The sequence below is a fragment of the Maniola jurtina genome, chromosome 14 (genome assembly GCF_905333055.1).
Source record: "Maniola jurtina chromosome 14, ilManJurt1.1, whole genome shotgun sequence".
Classification (NCBI taxonomy): Eukaryota; Metazoa; Arthropoda; class Insecta; order Lepidoptera; family Nymphalidae; genus Maniola; species Maniola jurtina.
Window position 1 is genome coordinate 7,366,469 of NC_060042.1, and position 21,151 is coordinate 7,387,619.

Sequence of the window (21,151 nt, forward strand, 5' to 3'; positions counted from 1 at the left end):
CCTTTACCTCCTCTAAGTATGAAGAAGGCTGGTCCATGCCTATGAGGCTCGCTCAAAATAAACAGGATGCGGACTTGCAAAGTAGATATATTAATGCTAGAATCCTCTTAATCTGGGTATGCCTTAATATTAAGCTATATACTTCAGAACAATATCCAGGCCTTAAACTGTTCCAGGATTTGCATAATGCCTCTTGTATTGAATCATATTGGATAAAGTTAGCGCTGTATACCTATTAGGTATAGTCTACTAAATTACGTTGAGGTAATGTTTAGTTTCAACAAATGTATGTATCAAGAAATCTTAGTACTTATTTTCTCAAAATCCTGTAATATCATCATGAAACTATCGTCATATTTTTTTTAGTATATGATATTCATTAAATTTTCTAGGCCTGTGGTGTTTGCAAAATATTAATTAAATTGCTTTGTTGTCTAGAAAAACGAGCACAAAGTTGGGCCTTTTTTGATAGAAAAATACAAATCTTTGAGCCCCTGTAATTTCAAAACTACATATTTTTAGAGAAATCTAGAACACCACAGGCAAGGATATTAGTTTCTGGAATATGTCTGCAAAATTTCATAGACATTGGTTGCTTAATATTCAAATGAGAATAGAACTACGACTGTATGGAGTAAGTGACGGAGACACTTCTGTTAAGTATTCTTCATTTGAATTGAACAGCAATAGTACCTGGGGATTAATAAAAAATCGGGTGTGTATATAATTGAGCAATTGTTGAGGTTGACATAAATATTAACCCACTCATTAAAAAAAAGTAAAAAAAATAGCGCCAATTATTATCTAATACGGTCATGTTTGTTTTACTAAACATTTCTATCAGCAGAGTGATATCATGCGGGGGTTAGTGGGACTGGGTTATTTAATGGATCGCGTGTCCAAAAACATTATGACAATAATAAGTGAGTCATCCCATTTTACTTATCGTATTCGATCGACGCAACAGATGTCATCGAATTCTCTATGCTTTTTGTTGGTGGCGTTAATAACTACATTGAGCTGTTCATAGAGAAGCATTATAGGGAACTAGTGGTGGTACCACCGTAAAATCAGGAAACTATGTGTAGAAAATTGATGTGGAATCTCCTCTCAAAGTCAAGTCAAAGTCAAAATCATTTATTCAAAGTAAGTACAATTGTACTCCTTTTGATGGTCGGAATTTTTAAATTTGTACGACATAGTGGTGATAATTAATTACGTGACTTAAAAACTAAAGCTGCGAATTCAAATTCAAATTCAAATTCAAAATGTTTTTATTCAATTAGACTTTTACAAGTTCTTTCGAATCGTCAAAAGCATCTACCACTGGTACGGAATGCCTTTCCTACCGAGAAGAACCAGCAAGAAACTCGGCGGTTGCTCTTTTCAAAGATTTGATATACAATATTATGCCATGTATAAAAGCAATTGAAGTCCTGCGCATTGCTGGAGCGAATCGAAGTTCAAATCCACGCTTTTTTATCATTTACATAATCTTCGATAGTATAATATGCTTTTCTCAAGAGCATATTTTTAATAGATTTTTTGAACCTGTGTAAAGGCAAGTCCAAAATTGACTGAGGAATTTTGTTATAGAAGATTATACCCATTCCCACAAATGACTTTTGGACCTTCCTGAGACGGAGTGTAGGAGTCGCAAGCCTGTTACGGTGTCTAGTCAGCCTGTTGTGTAGATCGCCAACCTTCTTGTAACTAAGAATATTTTGTCTTACAAAAATTATGTTGTTGTAAATATATTGAAAGGCTACGGTAAGGATACCTATTTCCTTAAATTTTTCTCGAAGTGAATCGCGTGGTTTTAAGTTATAAATTGCGCGTATTGCCCTTTTTTGTAATACAAAAATTCTCCCAATATCTGCCGCTCTACCCCATATTAAGATTCCATAAGACATAATACTATGAAAATAAGCAAAATATACTATCTTTGCGGTCTCCACGTCAGTTAATTGTCGAATCTTTCTAACCGCGTAAGCAGCAGAGCTTAGTTTGCCAGCAAGAGTTGATATATGGGTGCCCCATTGCAGCTTCGCATCTAAGGTTATCCCCAAAAATGTAGTAGTCTCTTCTATTTTCAAAATATCATTATTTATCATTAAATTAATGTTACTTGTGTTCTTGGTATTGGGCAGTGCGAATTCAATACACTTAGTTTTTTTTGCATTTAAAAGTAGATTATTTACAGTAAACCAGTGAGTTACCTGAGATATGGCACCATTTATATCGTCAAAATTGTCCTTATTTCTATCGACTTTAAAAATCAAAGACGTATCGTCAGCAAATAGTACGATATCGCAAATATTTTGGACTACATAAATGGTAAATCGTTTATGTATACTAAGAACATGAAAGGACCTAGAATAGAGCCTTGAGGAACACCCATTAGTGAGGCTGATCCGGATGACTTCACATCATTCACACATACTGTTTGAATACGATCACTAAGATAGGACGCAATGAGACCAAGCGCAGTGTCTTTGATTCCATAGTGGCTCAATTTAACTAAAAGAGTCTCGTGCTCAACGCAATCAAATGCCTTGGATAAATCACAGAAAATACCAATGGCATTCTGTGACCCCTCCCACGCATTGAATATATGCTTTAACAGCATTGCGGCCGCGTCGGTTGTTGATCGACCTTTAGTGAAGCCATACTGTTCAGAATGGAGTAGCTTATTTAAATTGAAATGCTGAAGCAGTTGGTTGAGCATGATTTTCTCAAATATCTTGCTCAGTGTTGGCAAAATTGAAATTGGCCTGTAATTGTTTGGGTCACTTTTGCTACCCGATTTAAAAAGAGGTATCAATTTACTACATTTCATGAGATCTGGAAAAGCGCCTGTATCCACAGACTCATTAAAAATTAAGGCTAGATATGGCGCAATAATATCAATAATATTGTTAATTATTTTTACTGATATTCCCCACAGATCTCCGGTTTTTTTGCTTTGTAAAGATTTGAACACTTTAACAATGTCATATGGAGTAACGTATTCAAACCTAAACAACACACCGCATTCAGTGACATTGGCCCTGAGAAGATCATAGGCTTCTGTTGGTGAAGAGCTAAGGGAACTAGTAGTGATGACTGGAATGTTCTGGAAAAAATTCTCAAATGTATTTGCAATTTCAATATTGGAGTCAATAATACGGTTATTAATTTTTAGCTCCAATTTATTGTTATGCACTTTTTGTTTCCCAGTTTCATCCGTGATGATATCCCAAGCTGCTTTAATTTTATTATCAGAATTAATAATTTTTTGCTTTATGCAGAGTGACTTTGCTTGTATGCAAACCTTTTTGAATAATTTTGAATAATTTTTTACATATTCAACAAATGTGGGAGTGTAGTTATATTGTTTTTCTGCATACAAGTCGAACAACTTATTTCTACTTTTATAGATGCCAACAGTAGCCCAGTCACTAAATTTAAGATTTTTAAACAGTTTTTTTTCTACAATTTTAAAGGTAGAATTAAATTGAGAGTTTATGAGATCAAAAAAAGCATTATAGTGTTCATCCGGACCACCCTGAGTAAAGTCAAGTTTAGGTAAAGCAGTTAAAACCTTTAGTTTGAACTGCTTTACCTTTTTAGTGGTTACTGGCCTATACTTTATTAACTTTGTTATGTCTTGATTATCACTGGGAACAGATATCATTTGTCCACAGTGATCGGATCTTAGATTCGTCATGATCGATTTTGCGACAATCTTACAGTCACAGAAAATGTTATCTATACAAGTGGCTGAATTTGCAGTTATCCGTGTTGGTTCATTGAAAATTTTCTGTAAATTAAAGCTTTTAAATAAATTGAGTAATCTGTCAGTAAAAGAAGTGTGAAGCAAAATATCAATATTGAAGTCTCCACAAACTAATATCTTTTTTGATGACCTACATATCCGCCTCAAGGCCTCTTCCATAACGTCCTCAAACAGAACAAAGTCACCTGAGGGGGGTCGGTACACGCAGACGACAATATAGCGCTCCAGCTCAACACAGGACAGCTCAATAGTGCGTTCCAATGAAAGATTAACAATGTCTTTCCGTTCTTTATAATTGATATTGTTGCGGGTTAATATTAAAGACCCTCCGCGTATAGCTTTCTTTCTAGAGAACGCACTTGACAATTGATAATGTTTTAAATTTACTATTAATTGATAACTATTGAGCCAATGCTCAGTGAGGCATAAGATGTCAATATCAAATTTTTTAATAAATAGTTCTATCTCATGTTCCTTGCCAGATAAGCCCTGAATATTTTGGTGTACAAGATTGATTTTACATAGCTTATCTGTTGTCGCACTACTTAGTTTAAAATCTTATTACTGTTTACAGTAGTGTCCATGCAACTATTTGTATCCAAACTATTATAATAGTTTGTATCCAACGTAAAAAAACTGGAATTAGTAGTATTACTAATTAGGTCTATATTATTAGTACAACATGTACCGTTTTCAAAAGAACTCAAGCTAAAAATAGCTGTGTCTTGTATATTACAAGCTACCAAGGTAGCTATTTGTTTCTTATAACTAAGGGGCAAGTACATTGTATCCTTTGTCAGTGAAAATTTCAGCGAGGGTTCCAAACGCGCCCAAGTCTGAGAAGAGCCCACAACAAACTCAGCCGGGTTGAATAGATAGATATTTTAGACCAAGCATTTACCATAATGAAGCAGTATTTACGCGTGGACTGGTAAAAAAATGTCTTCCCACCGATTTATAAGGCTTCAGGTATTTAATGAAAAATGATAAATATTATCATAAAATGCTTCCGAAAATTTGTTCGTAAAGTGGTTATCAAACTGCTATTAAAGCCTCAGGTTTTAGGGCTTAGGAATGACGTGAAAAATAATGAAAAAACACGAAAAAGACGTCCGCAAACGAAACGAATGTTGTTGCAAGAACTCATTTATCAAAACGTCTGAAGACCAACTATAGCTCCGAGTGGCGTTTTATGCCAGACTTATAAAATGAAGATATATCTACTCGTATTTTTCGCTATGGTTCCGTAAAATAATGTAATACCTAACCGACTAATCAAAATTCTTTTAGGTATTTCAGGAAACGACTTTTGTTTCATTAAAGTAGGTAGTTACTCCGCGTTGTAAGCTTGAGCATCTGCGCTCTATGAGTACATACATATATTTTCTTCTGAGTTAGCTTTCCATATAATTGTATGGGACAGATGGCACTATACTTCTCGAAGCTGATCAGATGCCTTATACTCCACGAGGCTTATCGTTTTGTCACATCGAGGAACGTAAGTATGCTGGTCACGTTTTGGTTGGCCTTTTAGCGGTCCATTTATGCAAAATTTTGCAAATTTTGAGTTTCATTTGAAAAGTAAAAATAGGTAAATTAACTTTAATGTTTTAACTTTTAATGTGTGTTTTTAATAAACTCCATAGAAACACGATTGGATACAATTACCTACCTCGATAGAAAAGAAACCGAATACTGTTACAAAATATTTACAATATCCAAAAAAAAAAGGAAACAATAATTTTGGTAATTGAAGGGGAGATTGCGATGCAAAACACTTACCTGGGAACACTACTAAAAAAAAAATCATTTAAAAAAATACTTCTTGATATTGCATGCTTGAAATGTAATTATATTATTACAATAATTGAATATCTATAAAGCTTTATTTCTACTGAACCTTTGTACAGAAACTGGACTCCAGCCTAACGAATTTATTCTTAACCCGCTCGATCCATTTGATGCTGGAGAAAACGTATTTGTTTTTGACAGGCTGAATCCTATTTAAGATCAGATTCTATTTTGAAAGGCTTTGTTTGAGTGACTTTTAGAATCCATTTGCTCGAAGCTATTCAGTATACTTAATAATGATATTCTCCTTATTCTTTTCTATACTTCGTTATAAGGCCGAACACGAATGAATTCAAACGTGACCCAAACAATGGATAGTTATTTTTGTGTATTGGTAATCTTACTAACCAATTAACATTATAAGGGTCTCTTTTCAAAAGGGGTCAGATGATACAGGTCAATACACTCTGGTGCATTCAGCCGTGACTCCGGAGAATCACATCACACTTCACACTGTGTTCATTTCATGTCTGTGTGTGTGTGTGTATGTTTGTTACTCTCTCACGCAAAAACTACTGAACGGATTTGGCTAAAATTTTAAATGGAGATAGATAATATCCTGGATAAGCACATGGGCCACTTTTTATTCCGTGAAATCAAAGGGTTCCCACGGGATTTTGAAGTCGCGGGCATCAGCTAGTCATTTTATATCGTCTCTCTAAACAAAATCATTAGAAGTTTATTATCACTAGCTAGGTACCTTCCTGTAATCGTGATAAGTTAGGCTGTACAAATCCTTAAAAATAATGCCAAAACTCCATTTAGAATTTATTTTAAAGATTTGTGTCTTATTTTTTATTACTGATAATGTTACAATAAAACTTCAAGCTAGCCTACCTTATCTGACTACTGTACAAATTATGCCGCGTGGTGAGAATACTGGCTGCATATCCGCGCTGGACAGCCAGGCTGATCCTTTGCGCAAAAAAGTGAGCCAGCCCTTCTGTTGCCAGATGAGGCCCATCAACTGTGGTAAAATGTCTCGTTTTTTTTTGTATAACTAAATGGACGTTTATTTGTACATAATTTAAGTTTTTAATAATACCACTAAACATAATTTTACCTATTAGAAATGATATAATTAATACAACCTGAATAAAAATACTAACGGCTAAGACGAGAATGTAGCGCCTTTTTCTTTTATTACGAACATTAATACTTAATTGTAAAAGCAGTTCAGCGATCTAGACGACATAAAAAGGAATGAAAAACGGAAACTGCGACAGAAGAAAAGCATTAAAACTGAACCTTGTCCGAAAGGATAGGTACCTTCGAGGACTATAATTAGCTGCGAGTTTAAAGCAAAAATACAGAATGGTATTTTAAATTTAAGCGTCTGAAATAAAAATTCATTTCCCAAAACTCTTTGTATGTAGGTGTACTGTACGTACTCCCGTGTTTATAGTTAAAAGGAATTTATTTTAGCAGAATATTGGCAGACCAACGCAAAAGGCGTCAAAGACTAAATTCCTCAAGCGCTGATGTCGGTCGAATCATATCATTATGCTTTTAAGATGCTTTTAAGTAATGCAACGTAAGGCATTCCGAACCAGTGGTACAAGTAGATACTCTTGACGATTTAAAAGTACTTGTAAAAGTCTAATTGAATAAAAATATTTTCAATTTGACGCACTAGGGTAGTACCTACCTAATCGCGATAGACATACGTGTATGAAATTTACAGGTGTTAAACAAAATTAGTGTTCACCTACATGAAATGCATCATGTAGGTGAACACATGCACATCATTTATAGTTCACCTATCTTGTTGTAATGTCGCCAGCCTATCGGTCGTCTATCGGATTTGAGTGTGCTCAGGAACTTCACAATCTTGTTCTTCCTTCACCGTTTTACCATATAACCTTACTAGCGGTCCGCCCCGGCTTCGCCCGTGGTACATAATATATAGCCTATAGCACTCAGGGATCACGTACATATCCAACGGTGAAAGAATTTTTGAAATCAATAACGGTAGTTTTTTCGACGCCTTACTCCACAATTTTCACTACCACGAAAAATCCTATCTATTTTCCGGGATAAAATATAGCCTATACTGATTCAGAAGAATCCCTCTAAGTAATGGTAAAAGAAATTTTGAAATCGGTCCAGTAGTTTTTGAGCCTATTCAATACAAACATTCAAAAATACAAAAATACAAAGGTTTCCTCTTTATAATATTAGTATAGATGTGGTCCACAGTCCACACCCCACCACCAGTATCCTTATGTGGTCAACACCCCATCTACTTGTACGATTTTTTTTTTGTTTAAAGTTTCTGGTACGAACCACTAATGTTCAGAACGCCTTTCCTGCGTCCGTGTTTCCTGCAACATATCTTATACGTACCCTCAAGGCAAAAATCAATGTATCTTCTATTCTAACTTAGACCTCATCGTTGTTTTCTTGCCGTCAAGACTATGTGTAATGAAAAAAATAATATCCGTTGGATAAAATGATGTTTCTCTCTTTTCCAGATCAGGAAGAGGTGCAGCGTATGCATGTTCAGAAGGGGAAGGCAACGCTCCCAAGTCATGTTGTGGCCGGCCTCCGCTAAGGCTGTGTGTTCTATTCCTGGGCGTCGTGGGCGCCTGCCTGGTGGCTGCAGGGGCCGTGTTAGGAGCCCTGAGGCCGCACCCTCGAGCACCCCTCACATTACTGCTACTTATGATAGGTAAGTTACTATTATTAAAAGCCTTCTAAATTTTCTAAAAAATTGTTTGAAAGGAAACTACATTTTCCCTATGCAACGCTTTGTTGAAATTTTTGGATGTCCTGATTGGATTGGATATGTCAGCGAATATTATATCACGATACATTGTATCAATTGAAACTTACGTGGATGTAATTTTAACTAATGATATTTACTCTCTACACTCAAGAGATCACGATAAAAGATAAAATTCAGAGTACTATTCCGAAGTGGCAATCTTATTAGAAGTTTTGGGGATTCACAATTTTAATTTTATTTTTGTCGAGACCTATTGACTGTCGATTAAGTTAATTGATTATAATGCTGAACCTCAAAGGTAAGATAGATATACTATCATCTTTGTGTAAAACCGTTCCTGCTACTTACAATAGAATCCTAGATTTTTCGTGCTCGGGAAGTAAAGTGTCAATCTCATTGAACGAAAGCGTTTCCAAATCGTGTTAGAACTGAGTGCCGATAATGCCAAATACTCTTATATTCAGGTGTCGTTAACTTTCAATTGTGCGCAGATCCAATCTAAAGGAAAGCTGATCCTTTGAAGGAAAAGTATGATCCTGAATAAAAAGAAGAGTACCTATTATGATAATCATTTAGAGCCTCGATAGCTCAACCGTTGAGGAGCGGACTGAATTTCGAAAGGTCGACGGTTCAAACCCCACCCGTTGCACTATTGTCGTACCCACTCCTGGCACAAGCTTTACGCTTAATCGGAGGGGAAAGGGGAGAAAAAAAAGATAAGCTGATCCTTTGAAGGAAAAGTATAATCCTGAATAAAAAGAAGAATAGCTATTATGATAATCATAAAAGGCGTCCTTTGAAAGATAAACAGGAACAAAAATGTGTTAAAGATAAATCCATACTAATATGGCGAATATAAAATGCTAAAGTGCTTGTATCTGTCCATCTGTCTATTACCATTTCACGGCCCATCCGTTTAACTGATCCGTTTGATGAAAGGTACAGAGTTAGCTTGCGTCCCGAAGACGGGCATAGACTATGTTTTATCCCGAAAAATCAGAGTTCCCACGGGATTTTTAAAAACTTAAATCGATGCGGACGTAGTTGCGGGCATTATTTAACTGACTGACTGAACGCACAGCCCAAACTACTGAATGGAACTACTGAAGTGGTTGTGGCATAGAGACATCTATTATGACGAAGAAATCCGCTAAGGATTTTTGAAAATTCAACCCTTAAGGGACTAAAATAGGGGTTTCAAATTTTTGTGGTCCACGTGGACGAAGTCGTGGGTATAAGCTAGTCATATTATAAAACTTTCGCCGCTTCACGAAGCCAGGTGAAACTTGTAAATCGAGTGAATTTTTTCACTGACAAAGTCTTTGATCGTTTAACAGTTCGCTTCACGTTTCACGCTAGCACGGCTTTTTTCTTTTTTTATTATCGATCAAAGTTACACTGTTCAATAGGCACTTAGACTATTTTGAGTATACTAAACACACATTTTCCGATTATTCAACGTTTGCTACAAAATCCAGGATTGATTCAATAATTTGACGACTTGAATGAATTAAACACTTCATCCAAAATTCATCCAAGTTTAACAACCTCTCCGATCAGTGGTGAGCGATTTGGTCTTATAAGTGGGAGTTCCCGGGTTCGACTTCCGGCAGGAGCAATTTGGGAATTTTTAATTTCTAAATTGTTTCTGTTTTGGTCTGGACTCTGGTGGTGACTAGTTACCACCTTTCCGTCGACGCAGTGCCGCCAAGCGATTTAGCATTCCGGTACGTACGATGCCGTCTACAATCCGATAATATTCCTTCCAAGTTAGTCTGTTTACATCTGAGACTTCATCGTCACTTACCATCGGGTGAAATCGCAGTCAAGGGCTAATTTGTATTGGATAAAAAATCCTAATCATTCAAATTGTAGGTAGATAAATAATTGCTTTGAAACGCCGCAATTTTATTTCCATATTGGCAATTTCTAAATTTTATCACAGTATAAATTAAAATGGGAGATTACCACAGCTGCCATTTTCCCGACAGTTGTTCACAGTTTACGGCGCTCACGTTCTAATATTAATAAATGTGGCTCAAAAGCGGCGCCGCTAACAAATGTCCGTAATTAAGCATGAAACAATCCGGCGAACCTCATTGGATATTCGTCCTGCATATGACAATAACAACTCTGGCCCGAAATCTCATTACATCATTCACAAAGTCGCGTCCGCCCTTCATCGGGCGAAGTTTTCAATTAAACTTCCAATGAGTTTTGGAGCTGAATTAATTGGATTTTCATTAGCGTTAGGGACAAATGATGTTGTTACAGGGAAGCGATCTATTGTTGTGACGCCAGAGCAATTTGTACGCGTCAGTCAGCTGCGAACTTCACACATCAAAATTGAGTGACGAGCTAACCAAATATTCGTCATTCTGTTATGTAGTACTACAATTAGCTCCCTCCAAAAAAGGAACGATAAATGTTGAGTTTTTAGGATTCCGTACCAAAATAGTAAAAATGGAACCCTTAGGGTGCGACTTTCTCCGTCCGTCCGTCCGTCCGTCTGTTTGTCTGTCACAGTCGATTATTTCAGTGACTATTAAAGCTCTCGACATGCAATTTTGAATAGTTGTAAATATAAAGTAGCTCAACCATTGGAATAAAAAAATAGAAAATTATTTTTAATTTAATTAAGAGAAGGAGGAAAATCAGAGGTCTGAAATTTCAAAGTAAGATACCGAGAGCTTTACTTAGAAGAATGTATAAATAAAGTAAACAGATATTTATTTTTATGCATAATATATTTTTTTCGGTCTTTTCTGATGGTTCGCTAATCGCCTACTGTTGACAAAGCTGTTAGATAGGTAGACGATACCGAACCGAATTTCGCCTTCTCGATTTGAGACAAGACTCAAGACTCCTAGTATAGCAACGTGAAGTTACTTGTTCAAAATTAGCCCTGTGTGTTATTCTTATTATTATGACTGTTAACTCTTTCTATAACATTATAAGTAGTAGATTTAGAGAAACCCACGAATTTTCAAAATATTTTGTAAAGCCATTTTCAATTAAAAAAAAAGAAAGTTAATCCGAGTTTGAATTTGAAAGTCATTTGTTAACACAATAATAAAGAAAAATATTTCTATAATTTATTATGTATGTTATTTATTATGTATGCCTCTACCTGTCTGCATCTGCTTCTGATAAAAAAGGTACTATTAAGTATTCTATGATAAAAGCTCCACAGCAGAGTGGACCCGATGTAAAGTATAAGTTATAGAAAGTAATTCCGCTTTTCACTATGGACTTTAATAACACAGGTGCAGTATTAATGCGGGCACAGAACTCAGATTAGTTATAGAAATGATAAAAGAGCGTGAAAGTGTCACCGCACAGATGGATAGTATTAAGCAAACAGTGTGCGTTATTGTAAAAACAGGCCTAATTGCATATTGTATAGTTTAATTTACATCTATTAGCACAGTCTAGAGATAATATTATGTTTAACGTGCTTCCGAAGTTTTTCTATGTGTGGTTGTTAAAAATCAACGATAAAATGTTACGATAAAGAACGCAGACACCATTTTCAGGAGCTGACGAACAACACTTCTGATCAAAATACATACTTTTTTTCTATAAACCGGATGGCCCACTCAATACAAACCTGAACTAATTTCCAAGCAAAATGATCTTAAATAGTATTGAAATTAAGTTCATAGTTTATGATTCGATCACTGAATACAAACTTGAACTCATACCCTAGCAAAACGGTCTAAAACTGCGCTAAAATTGAGTCCAAAGTTGAGTGCACTGTAAAATTGTATTTCATGCAATTACAGTGTTTTGTCCACTAGCTCCTCATTTCTATTAACTTATTCAGAGTTCTGTGAACGCGGGAGATCAAAGCCGGAACGTATTGTTCGTGATCACAAGCTCGAAAAATAATAATCTAAATACCTAGTCGCTTGCTCAGCTTTGTGCGTGAAATTTGTTAACGGCTTGTTGTGTCAACACTAATACGCGTGTAGTTAAACGAACAGAACAGTTTTTCATTTTTATTTATAGCAAGCTCTGAGCTAGGGGCCATGCACCTTTATGCAGAGCTTTTATGTCGACTAGATGAGTAAATTTATCTATTTGTTAGTATGTATGTATAGGTAAGTTTGATTTTATTGTGGACATCTATTAGTTGACAACAACGACGACGTTAGATTTTTATCACAAGCTAATCTAATAGTGATGATGTGGCTAAAATTAATTTTGATAGAACATACTCAAATTAAAACGTCCCAGATAAATACACAGTTAAAATTGCTCTCAGTACACATTCCTGTATGTAATATAAATGATTAGATAGACTAGGTACTTCACATTCACATCGCAGCCTTGTACCAAACTTTAGGTTGAAATCTATAGAGCGCACTTTGACTTTGCTTAGACTTAAGTTTCAGTTAAAACGAGACAGTTATATGCGAGCGATTTAACGTTGTCTCGTTTTAACAAAGTCTTAGGTCTGAGCAAAGTCAAAGCTAGGATTTGTCGGAGTGATAGAAACAAACCTGAAATCCAAGTCTACCGTCTGTATTTTTATACTGTTATTATTTTCTTTTTACAGGCATAGGTGTGGTGCTAGTAACCGCAGCAGGCTTAGCATGGCGACTAGGCGCTCGCGACGCTCCCTGCGCCTTGCTAGGGCTGCGACGCGCGTCGTGTCGGCGGCTCGTGCCCCGACTGCCGCCCAGCTACGCGCGCCCGCACCACCCCTACGCAGCCATGCTGTACCCGGAGTTCCATTATAGGCCTCCGCCACCCACCTACCAAGCTTCTATGCAAGAATATAGACTCAGGTAAGAATCGTCCCTGTGTTAAGTTAAATCTGACTCGACAGCAGTGTGGCATGATGCCAACTGCTCGCAGATTTCACGTTATTGAAAAGAAACTGTATGAAGTTTCTACATACGCTTCACAGTATGAACGTTTAGCTCATCATTTGCGCGATTTGCAGCCGGAAGCGCGTGAGAGCGCGAACAACAGCTTGTTAACGGATGGTTCACACTCACAGGCATACGCGCCGCCGCAATTCGCGTGCGAGTGAAGAGCCGGCATTATATTATAATAACAATATTGTTACAATAACCCTTACCCGTACAATGCCTTTATATTACAACTAGAGGATGCCCGCGACTTCGTCCGCGTGGATTTAGGTTCTTAATGATCTCGTGGGAACTCTTTCATTTTCCGGGATAAAAAGTAGCCCCTATGTCCGTCCTCGGGATATAAGCTAATCCTGTACCAAATTTCGTCAGAATCGGTTAAACTGTTGGGCTGTGAAAAGGTAGCAGACAGACAGACACACTTTCACATTTATAACATTATAGTATGGATAAGTACCTTTTTTTAAGAATATTAGCCAAGTTTATCATTATGACTAATATTCCCCATTCCCTTCTATTAAGCGTAAAACTTGTACTAGGAGTAGGTACGACAATAGTGCAACGGGAGGGGTTTGAACCGGCGACCTTTCGGATTTCAGTCCACTCGTTTAACTGTTGAGCTATCGAGACTAGGCCTTTACTCTTGCATTTTGGATTACATGACTTTTATATGAGCCATAATATTTGAGACGTCATTGCTTGACTACAGATGTATCATGTTGAAGGATAAAATATAAGTAAGCAACTATTTCTATTGTTTAAACTTTAAAAGTTGTAACAGTTTTACAACCTGCTCGAATACGAGTTGAAAAGCTTAAATCAAATTTCTAACAATCGGTTCCAATGTTGCCTTTGCAAGGCTGTAACTTTAGAACGCTGAGAACTTAAGCTGTAGAACTAGAAAGTTCCAAAGTATTTATCGGAAGCGTTTGTTTGCAGGTTACTTCTCCTCGACAGAAGTGCGCCCGCGGTGTCGCCGCCTCCTACTTACAGATCCAATTCAGCAAGTCTAGTCAGGTAAAACACATTTTTAACCGACTTCAATAAAGGAGGAGGTTCTCAATTCGTAGGAATCTTTTTTTTTATGTATGTTCCCCGATTACTCAAAGACGCCTGGACCGATTTGGAAAAAAATTTTTTTGTTTGAAAGTCAACTTAGTCTCACTAGAAAATTTTGCACTATAGCAGCTAGTATAGGTAGGTACACCTATTACTCAATGTAGTGTGAATTTCAATCCGCTCCATATGATGAACTGGTACCTAGGCAAAGTACCCAGTTTTCTGGTCTAATGTATGCTAAGTGAATTAACAACAACATAAAGTTTGAACTTACTTTATCTTGTACAAGGAACTAAAGGCTTAATTTGCTATAATCCACCAATCCAAGGAAATCTGTATGGTGCAACATGCAGAATGCGACATGCACCGCCCTCCCACTGATAAACATGCAGGAAAAGCCAGCCACCAAGCAAGCCATACGCACCACCACCATGCCGCACCACACAAATCCCAAAACCACTCGACGCACGTTTCGCCCTGACACCGGAGCATCCTCAGGAGATGTAGACCTTACAAAGCCTAATTGCAAAGATTGCAACTTTACACCATACAGATTTCTTTGGTTTGGCGGATTATAGCAAATTAAACCTTTGGTTCCTTGTATATCATGGACTTCTGCAAAATAACGCCTGCTTCTATACTACTTTATGTTATTTCCACAGAGGATCCACGGGAGCAGCGTGGTGCGGCTCCGAGTACAGCGGCCCGCCATCCTACCGAGCGCCCCGCGTCGACCCGCCTGTAACCGTCACCGACACGCTGCCAACTCTAACGTCCCTAGAACTCAAATACAACGACGACACGATAGAGCACCTCCCCAAACCCACAGAACAAGAAAAAGACCCTGACGAACACCTCGTCACAATAGTTCACACAGAGGCTCAGCCAGTGATTGTTACAGTGTCTGGTTCAACAGCGCTTAACGATTCTCATATACAACCGCCTTCCGAAATCGACATATTGGCACATTTATAACAAACCAGTGGACTTCTAAGTGTAGAAGACATGAGGATTGTATCTATGAGTGGTTTGTACAGTGATATTTTGAGTGCTATTGGTGAGAAGTGAAGTTTGGTGCCCATTATTAGGTATATGGAATATAAGTGATCATAACACAATATAGATGCTAAAAAGGTAGTTGTATGCAAACATATAAATGTATTATTATAACAGTGATTTGTTTAGTACATTTGTATATTTGTATACCACATTTGTTTGACAATTGAAGTGGATTAAGTACCTTATTATCATATAAATAAGTTTTATGAAATGTAAATAAAAAGCACTGACGTATATTGATTTGCTTGAATAAGTTAAAAGCGTGCCGTGTATAAAGGTTACAAAAGAACCTTATGTTAAACCAAAACCTTCACCGTAATGTACAACATATTAAAATGTTAATTATTTAGTGCCAATGGTTGTTTTACGTATAATTTTTAAGCTTCTGATTGAGGGAACTATTTTCCTTATATTTAATTTTGGTAACACTTCTTTCATTCAAGAATATTTTAAGCTACCTAACTCTATTTTATTTATAATTTATTAAAGCTTATAATGTATTTAAAAATAAATTATCAGGATTCATGAAACCTCCTTCACTATTTCTATATTTTGTAAGATTGATTAGTGTTTTTTTTTTAATAATTTTGATTCCTCCGTAGCAGAAGCTGAATCTTTCATACGAATTTCGTTTTCAGAAGCATACCTAGTTATTACTAATTGTATAGGTACTTGTTAATAATTAACTGCTCGATTTAAATCGTATAATATTGTTGTGACGAAACAGATTATATGCCTCTTTATTTATTACTAGTTCTTTATGAAATAGTATTCAAATTGATATAGCTTTAAGGCAATGGATTCTATAAGTATAATTTTGTAAATACGGATGGATACCTTTTATGAATTATGGATGAAGACAAAAAACCAATGTATCGGTAATATAATCAATTTCTCTTTGTTTCTTACGGCTGTCACGTATAGTATTATTAGGTTTAGGTATCATGTATAAAATGAAAAATAATGATAACATTTTCTTTCAATGACTAGATAATTGTTGTGATACAATCTCTTCTTCTGATCGCTGAATTGGTGAATCGCTTCATAGATTCACTCTAGGGGTAGGATAGGCAGGTAGGTACCTACCTACAGATTTGTTTCTGGGTCATCAAAACTTATCAAGAATTTTCAAAAACTAGGTACTTACCATTATTGCTGTTTTCACATAAACTGTTTTTTTTTGTTCAAATACAAGGCCCTACCTATTTGTACATATACTGTTGAGTATTTTTTACGATGAACCAACTGCGAATTGGATCATTTACGAATTGCATGAGTTAACTATGCTATATAAAACTTAGAAATTTAAAACCGTTCTTAGTATGAGACAAATGAACAAAATATAAATTTTGTTATCCTAAAGGAAAACATTTATTGGCTTAATTTAAATAAATATATGGATACGTGACTCAAGCCGCCTTCATAAATAAATTAACCATTTACTTCAGTGCAGATTATACCTAAGTCTAAGTTGTATGTATCATACCTGCTGTTACTATTAAAAAAATGTAACAATAGATACTAATGTAATTATATGATGTACATAATGTTATTTGTAATATAAGAATAAATAAATCTTTAGTGAAATAAAACTAACTGTGTTTGTTTAGAAAATTTCCTCCTACAAGCTTTAGCTTTATGAAATGCTACAAATACCTACTTTTAAGGTAAGGTACGGTAGGGGTTCGGTCTCTTTTTTAATTCGTAATTTTTAGCGCCATTCTAAATAAGGTATTTTGGAGGTAGTCAAACTGTTGAAACTGATTTACATTTCAGCACAGTTTTAACAATAACCCTCACTAGCTCAACGGTTAAAGGAGTGGACTGAAAACCGAAAGGTTGGCGGTTCCATCCCCGCCCGTTGCACTATTTAATTGTAATACCTACTCCTAGCACAAACTTAACGATTTTTTGGAGAGGAATGGCGAAAGGCTAATATAAAGAAATGAACAATTCGAATGGGAAATGAATGAATATAAAACGAATAAAGTGTAAAATTACGCCAGGCGTACAATAAAATTAATGTTACAGAGTCGGACTACCTACTTCACTAGTCAAAAGCAATGGCAATAGCCGCCCTGTAATTAAATTGTGAAACAATTTCATCTACAATGCTCGGGATGCATTGGAATCACAGATTGGAATGAAACCCGAAGTTCCTATGTGCTTTCAAATTAGTACCTAAATATGTAATACGATGTGTTAGCAAGCATATTTTTCAAAGATTCGCAAAAAATTATGAAAATAAATGTACCTAAAAGTGCTCATAAATCCGAGTAGGTATTCACTTGTAACAAAACATTCAGCATTCACAATTTTTAGAGTTCCGAACCTCGTAAAAGGAAAAACGGAACCCTTATAGGATCACTTTGTTGTCTGTCTGTCTGTCCGTCCGTCGTGTCTGTCAAGAACACCTAAAGGGTACTTCCCGTTGACCTAGAATCATGAAATTTGGTTCCTGGATTACTGCATTATCAAATAATTGTATTATTACATTAGTGAACATTTAGGAGTCTTTAATTTAGCCAATAAGTATTTTTCTCTAAGTGAAAAGCGAAGAATTTCGATACAATACGATTTCCGTAATTAGCATTGTAAAACAATTTCGGCATTCGAGCCTGTGACGCAGTAGAATGGAAATCGCGATGGCTTAATAAAATACACGGGGCTGCTAATAATAATGTTTCAGGGCGGATGTAACAAACGGAACGATAGAAAATAAATTTCTGTTCATCGTTTTCTTGCTTTTTAGGGTTCCATGTACTCAAAAGGAAAAACGGAACCCTTATAGGATCACTTTGTTGTCTGTTTGTCTGTCCGTCCGTCCGTCTGTCTGTCCGTTCGTCCGTCCGCCCGTCTGTCGTGTCTGTCACAAAACCTATAGGGTACTTCCCGTTGACCTAGAATCATGAAATTAGGTAGGTAGGTCTTATAGCACAAGTACAGGAATAACATAATATTTTATTTCCTACAGAGGCATTTGGTGCCAAAACGAAAAATGGCAAGTAAGCGCCTCGCAAAAATAATCGCCATTCAGTGAAATCGATAAGAGATTCGTGGGTACGTCGGAATTAAGAGGAAAACCTATGCGAATGACATTGACGATTTCCCCTTCAAACTAGCAATTTTGACATGTCATGACCCTCTATTGACAATTAATCAAGCAGACATTTCAATCTGCGAAATTTACGCGGACTTTTAGTATTTTGACGTAGGAGGGTAAAAGATCCAGTAAATGAACGAATAAGGACTACCCTGACTTTGACCTAAAATTAAGATTTATGAGAATCGTTCTATATATAATTTTTATATTTTTTTTTATCTGTGTCTATACACAGTAGGTATACACTCTTAAATTATTTAAATATCAAAAACGCAAAAAAATGCGTGGTATTAATTATTATAAATTATTTTATTTAACAAAAGGATAAATTGCCAGTAAATGAACTGGGAATTTCAGTGAATGAACGAACTCTATCTAGTGCATAAACTCTCGATTCCTATTAATAAATTCTTAAGTATATTTTCGGCTTGGAATTTTAAAAAAAATGTCAGATTTTCAGTTTTTGACTTATTGTATATTTTTTTCTACATTTTGCGCGATAAATCAAAAACTATTTTACATAATAATAATAAATAAAACCTGTTTTAGAATGTATAATACAGCCCTTTCATATGATATTATCCCCTTTGGTATAGTTATCTTAGTTTGAAAGTCACCTAAATTTTCTGGAAAACAGTCCAAATGACTACAGAGAAAATGAAACTTAACGCCCTTGTTGCATCCAAGTCGCTGGAAGTGCAACATCAGCTACTGAATGTGTTAAGAGTAGAATGGTAGATTAGAGGTACTGGGTTGGGGCTGAGGTACAGATTTATCACCAGAAGTCAGAATCGTTCAAATTGCAGACTGCAAGTTACAATAGAGCCGCTTGGAACAATTTTTTTTGCTGTTTCTTCTGGTAATATTCACAACGCAGAAATAATAATCATCATGGTGTTTAGATGGTTTGCGCCAAATTATAATTTTTTTTTAGTAGTTAACTATTCTTATTTGCTCATAAACGCAACGAGGAAATACAGCTTCCACATATAAAAATTGGAGTCCAGGCCTTGCTGTTAGCTGCTAATGGGTTCTCAAAGTAGCCCGAGTATGCTTGTTTTACTGGGCACAAAAGGAAAGAATGAAAGGAGCTTACCCAGTACATCTTAAAAGATCCGTTATAGATACATGCATCCTGCCATGCCTTACCTATGCCAGCCAAACATGGGTCCAGACAAAGAATATAAAAAGAAATAGTGACTTGCTAAAGGGCGATGGCAAGGTGCATAAATTAAGCAAAAAATATTCAAAGTGAGAATTGAAGACATAAGAAAAAAGACAAAGCCTACAGACACCTTGAGACATGCCCTAAAACTGAAATGCAAATGGTCATATTGTATCGATTTTTACAGATGAAAGAAGGACAGGTAGGTAGACCGAAGACGCGTTGGTCTAATGCTATTGTGCAAATCGCGAGAGAAAATTAGCTTGATAGTACCAAAGACAGAGAGAAATGGGGATACCCAAGAGGGATCCATATACAAGAAAGAAGAATACCAGAATAAATATAAAAAAAAATCAAAAGAAAAATAAAACCGACTTCAAAATCACAAACACTAAAAAGTAAAAAATAATTTAAGTTATTGTGGTTTTTGAAGTCGGTTTTATTTTTATTTTGAAATTTTTTTATTTCAAAATTTTTAGTGGCCCCACTGTACTATAATAATATGCCATGCCCAGCTAAAACCCTACTGTTTACTAAGCAATTACACTGATCGCGAGCAATTTGCTCTTATCCATTGAGGAGTTCTGTTCTCCATCTCAGAAGATATTCATCAGAACTTCATCAAATTTATATGGGACCACCTGCAAAGTATACCTAGCTTTTCAAAAAAAAAAAAATATTCCAAATCGGTCCAGGCGTCTTTGAGCAATCGGTGAACATACATTAAAAAAAAATTGAATTTGCTCTTATCCATTGAGGAGTTCTGTTCTCCATCTTCAAAGATATTCATCAGATCTTTACCAAATTTATATGGGACCACTTGCAAAGTATACCCTATCAAACAAAAAAAAAATCCAAATCGGTCCAGGCGTCTTTGAGTAATCGGGGAACATACATAAAAAAAAAGATACCAACGAATTCAGAACCTCTTCCTTTTTTTAAAGTCGGTTAAAAATATACTAAGATTTACTAACATGGTGTTATACCATAGAGTAGCAAACAGAGGCAAAGCTTCTAAGAAGCGAGCAAAATTTATAACTATTTTGGTAGGGCTGGCACTGGAGGATACAATTTAATTAACAATAGTTATTTGTTCAACAAGATGGTAAAGTTTGTTTTTGTTGTGATTGCCTAGTTTAAATATCGATCTTTAAATATCGATCGATAGATCTAAATATCGATTTTGAACGAAATCAGTCAATTTAGAAAGAATTATAAATGGTGCCAACTTTTTTAAATTTTGGTTACAGGTTCCTATTTTGTGATCCCAGGGAGCTCTAAATATCGATTTTGAACAAAATCGGTCAATTAACAAAGAATTTCAAAATGGCGTCAACTTTTTTAAATTTTGGTAACAGTTTCTTATTTTGTGATCCCAGGGAGCTCTAAATATCGATTTTGAACGAAATCGGTCAATTAACAAAGAATTTCAAAATGGCGTTGACTTTTTTAAATTTTGGTTACAGGTTCCTATTTTGTGATCCCAGGGAGCTCTAAATATCGATTTTGAACAAAATCGGTCAATTAA

The 21,151-nt window shown here is 35.8% G+C and overlaps 1 protein-coding gene across 1 annotated transcript in view; it reads left to right on the top strand.

Annotated features, from left to right (window-relative positions):
• The window catches only part of LOC123872156, a 170,328-nt gene extending 153,474 nt beyond the window's left edge, over positions 1-16,854 (top strand). Inside the window, exons 3-6 of the mRNA XM_045916315.1 lie at positions 8,104-8,300; positions 12,919-13,150; positions 14,177-14,254; positions 14,959-16,854. Of these exons, the coding sequence (XP_045772271.1) occupies positions 8,104-8,300; positions 12,919-13,150; positions 14,177-14,254; positions 14,959-15,271 (820 nt within the window). The 3' untranslated portion in view covers positions 15,272-16,854. The remainder of the gene's footprint in view (positions 1-8,103; positions 8,301-12,918; positions 13,151-14,176; positions 14,255-14,958) is intronic.
• Positions 16,855-21,151: the final 4,297 nt, after the last annotated feature.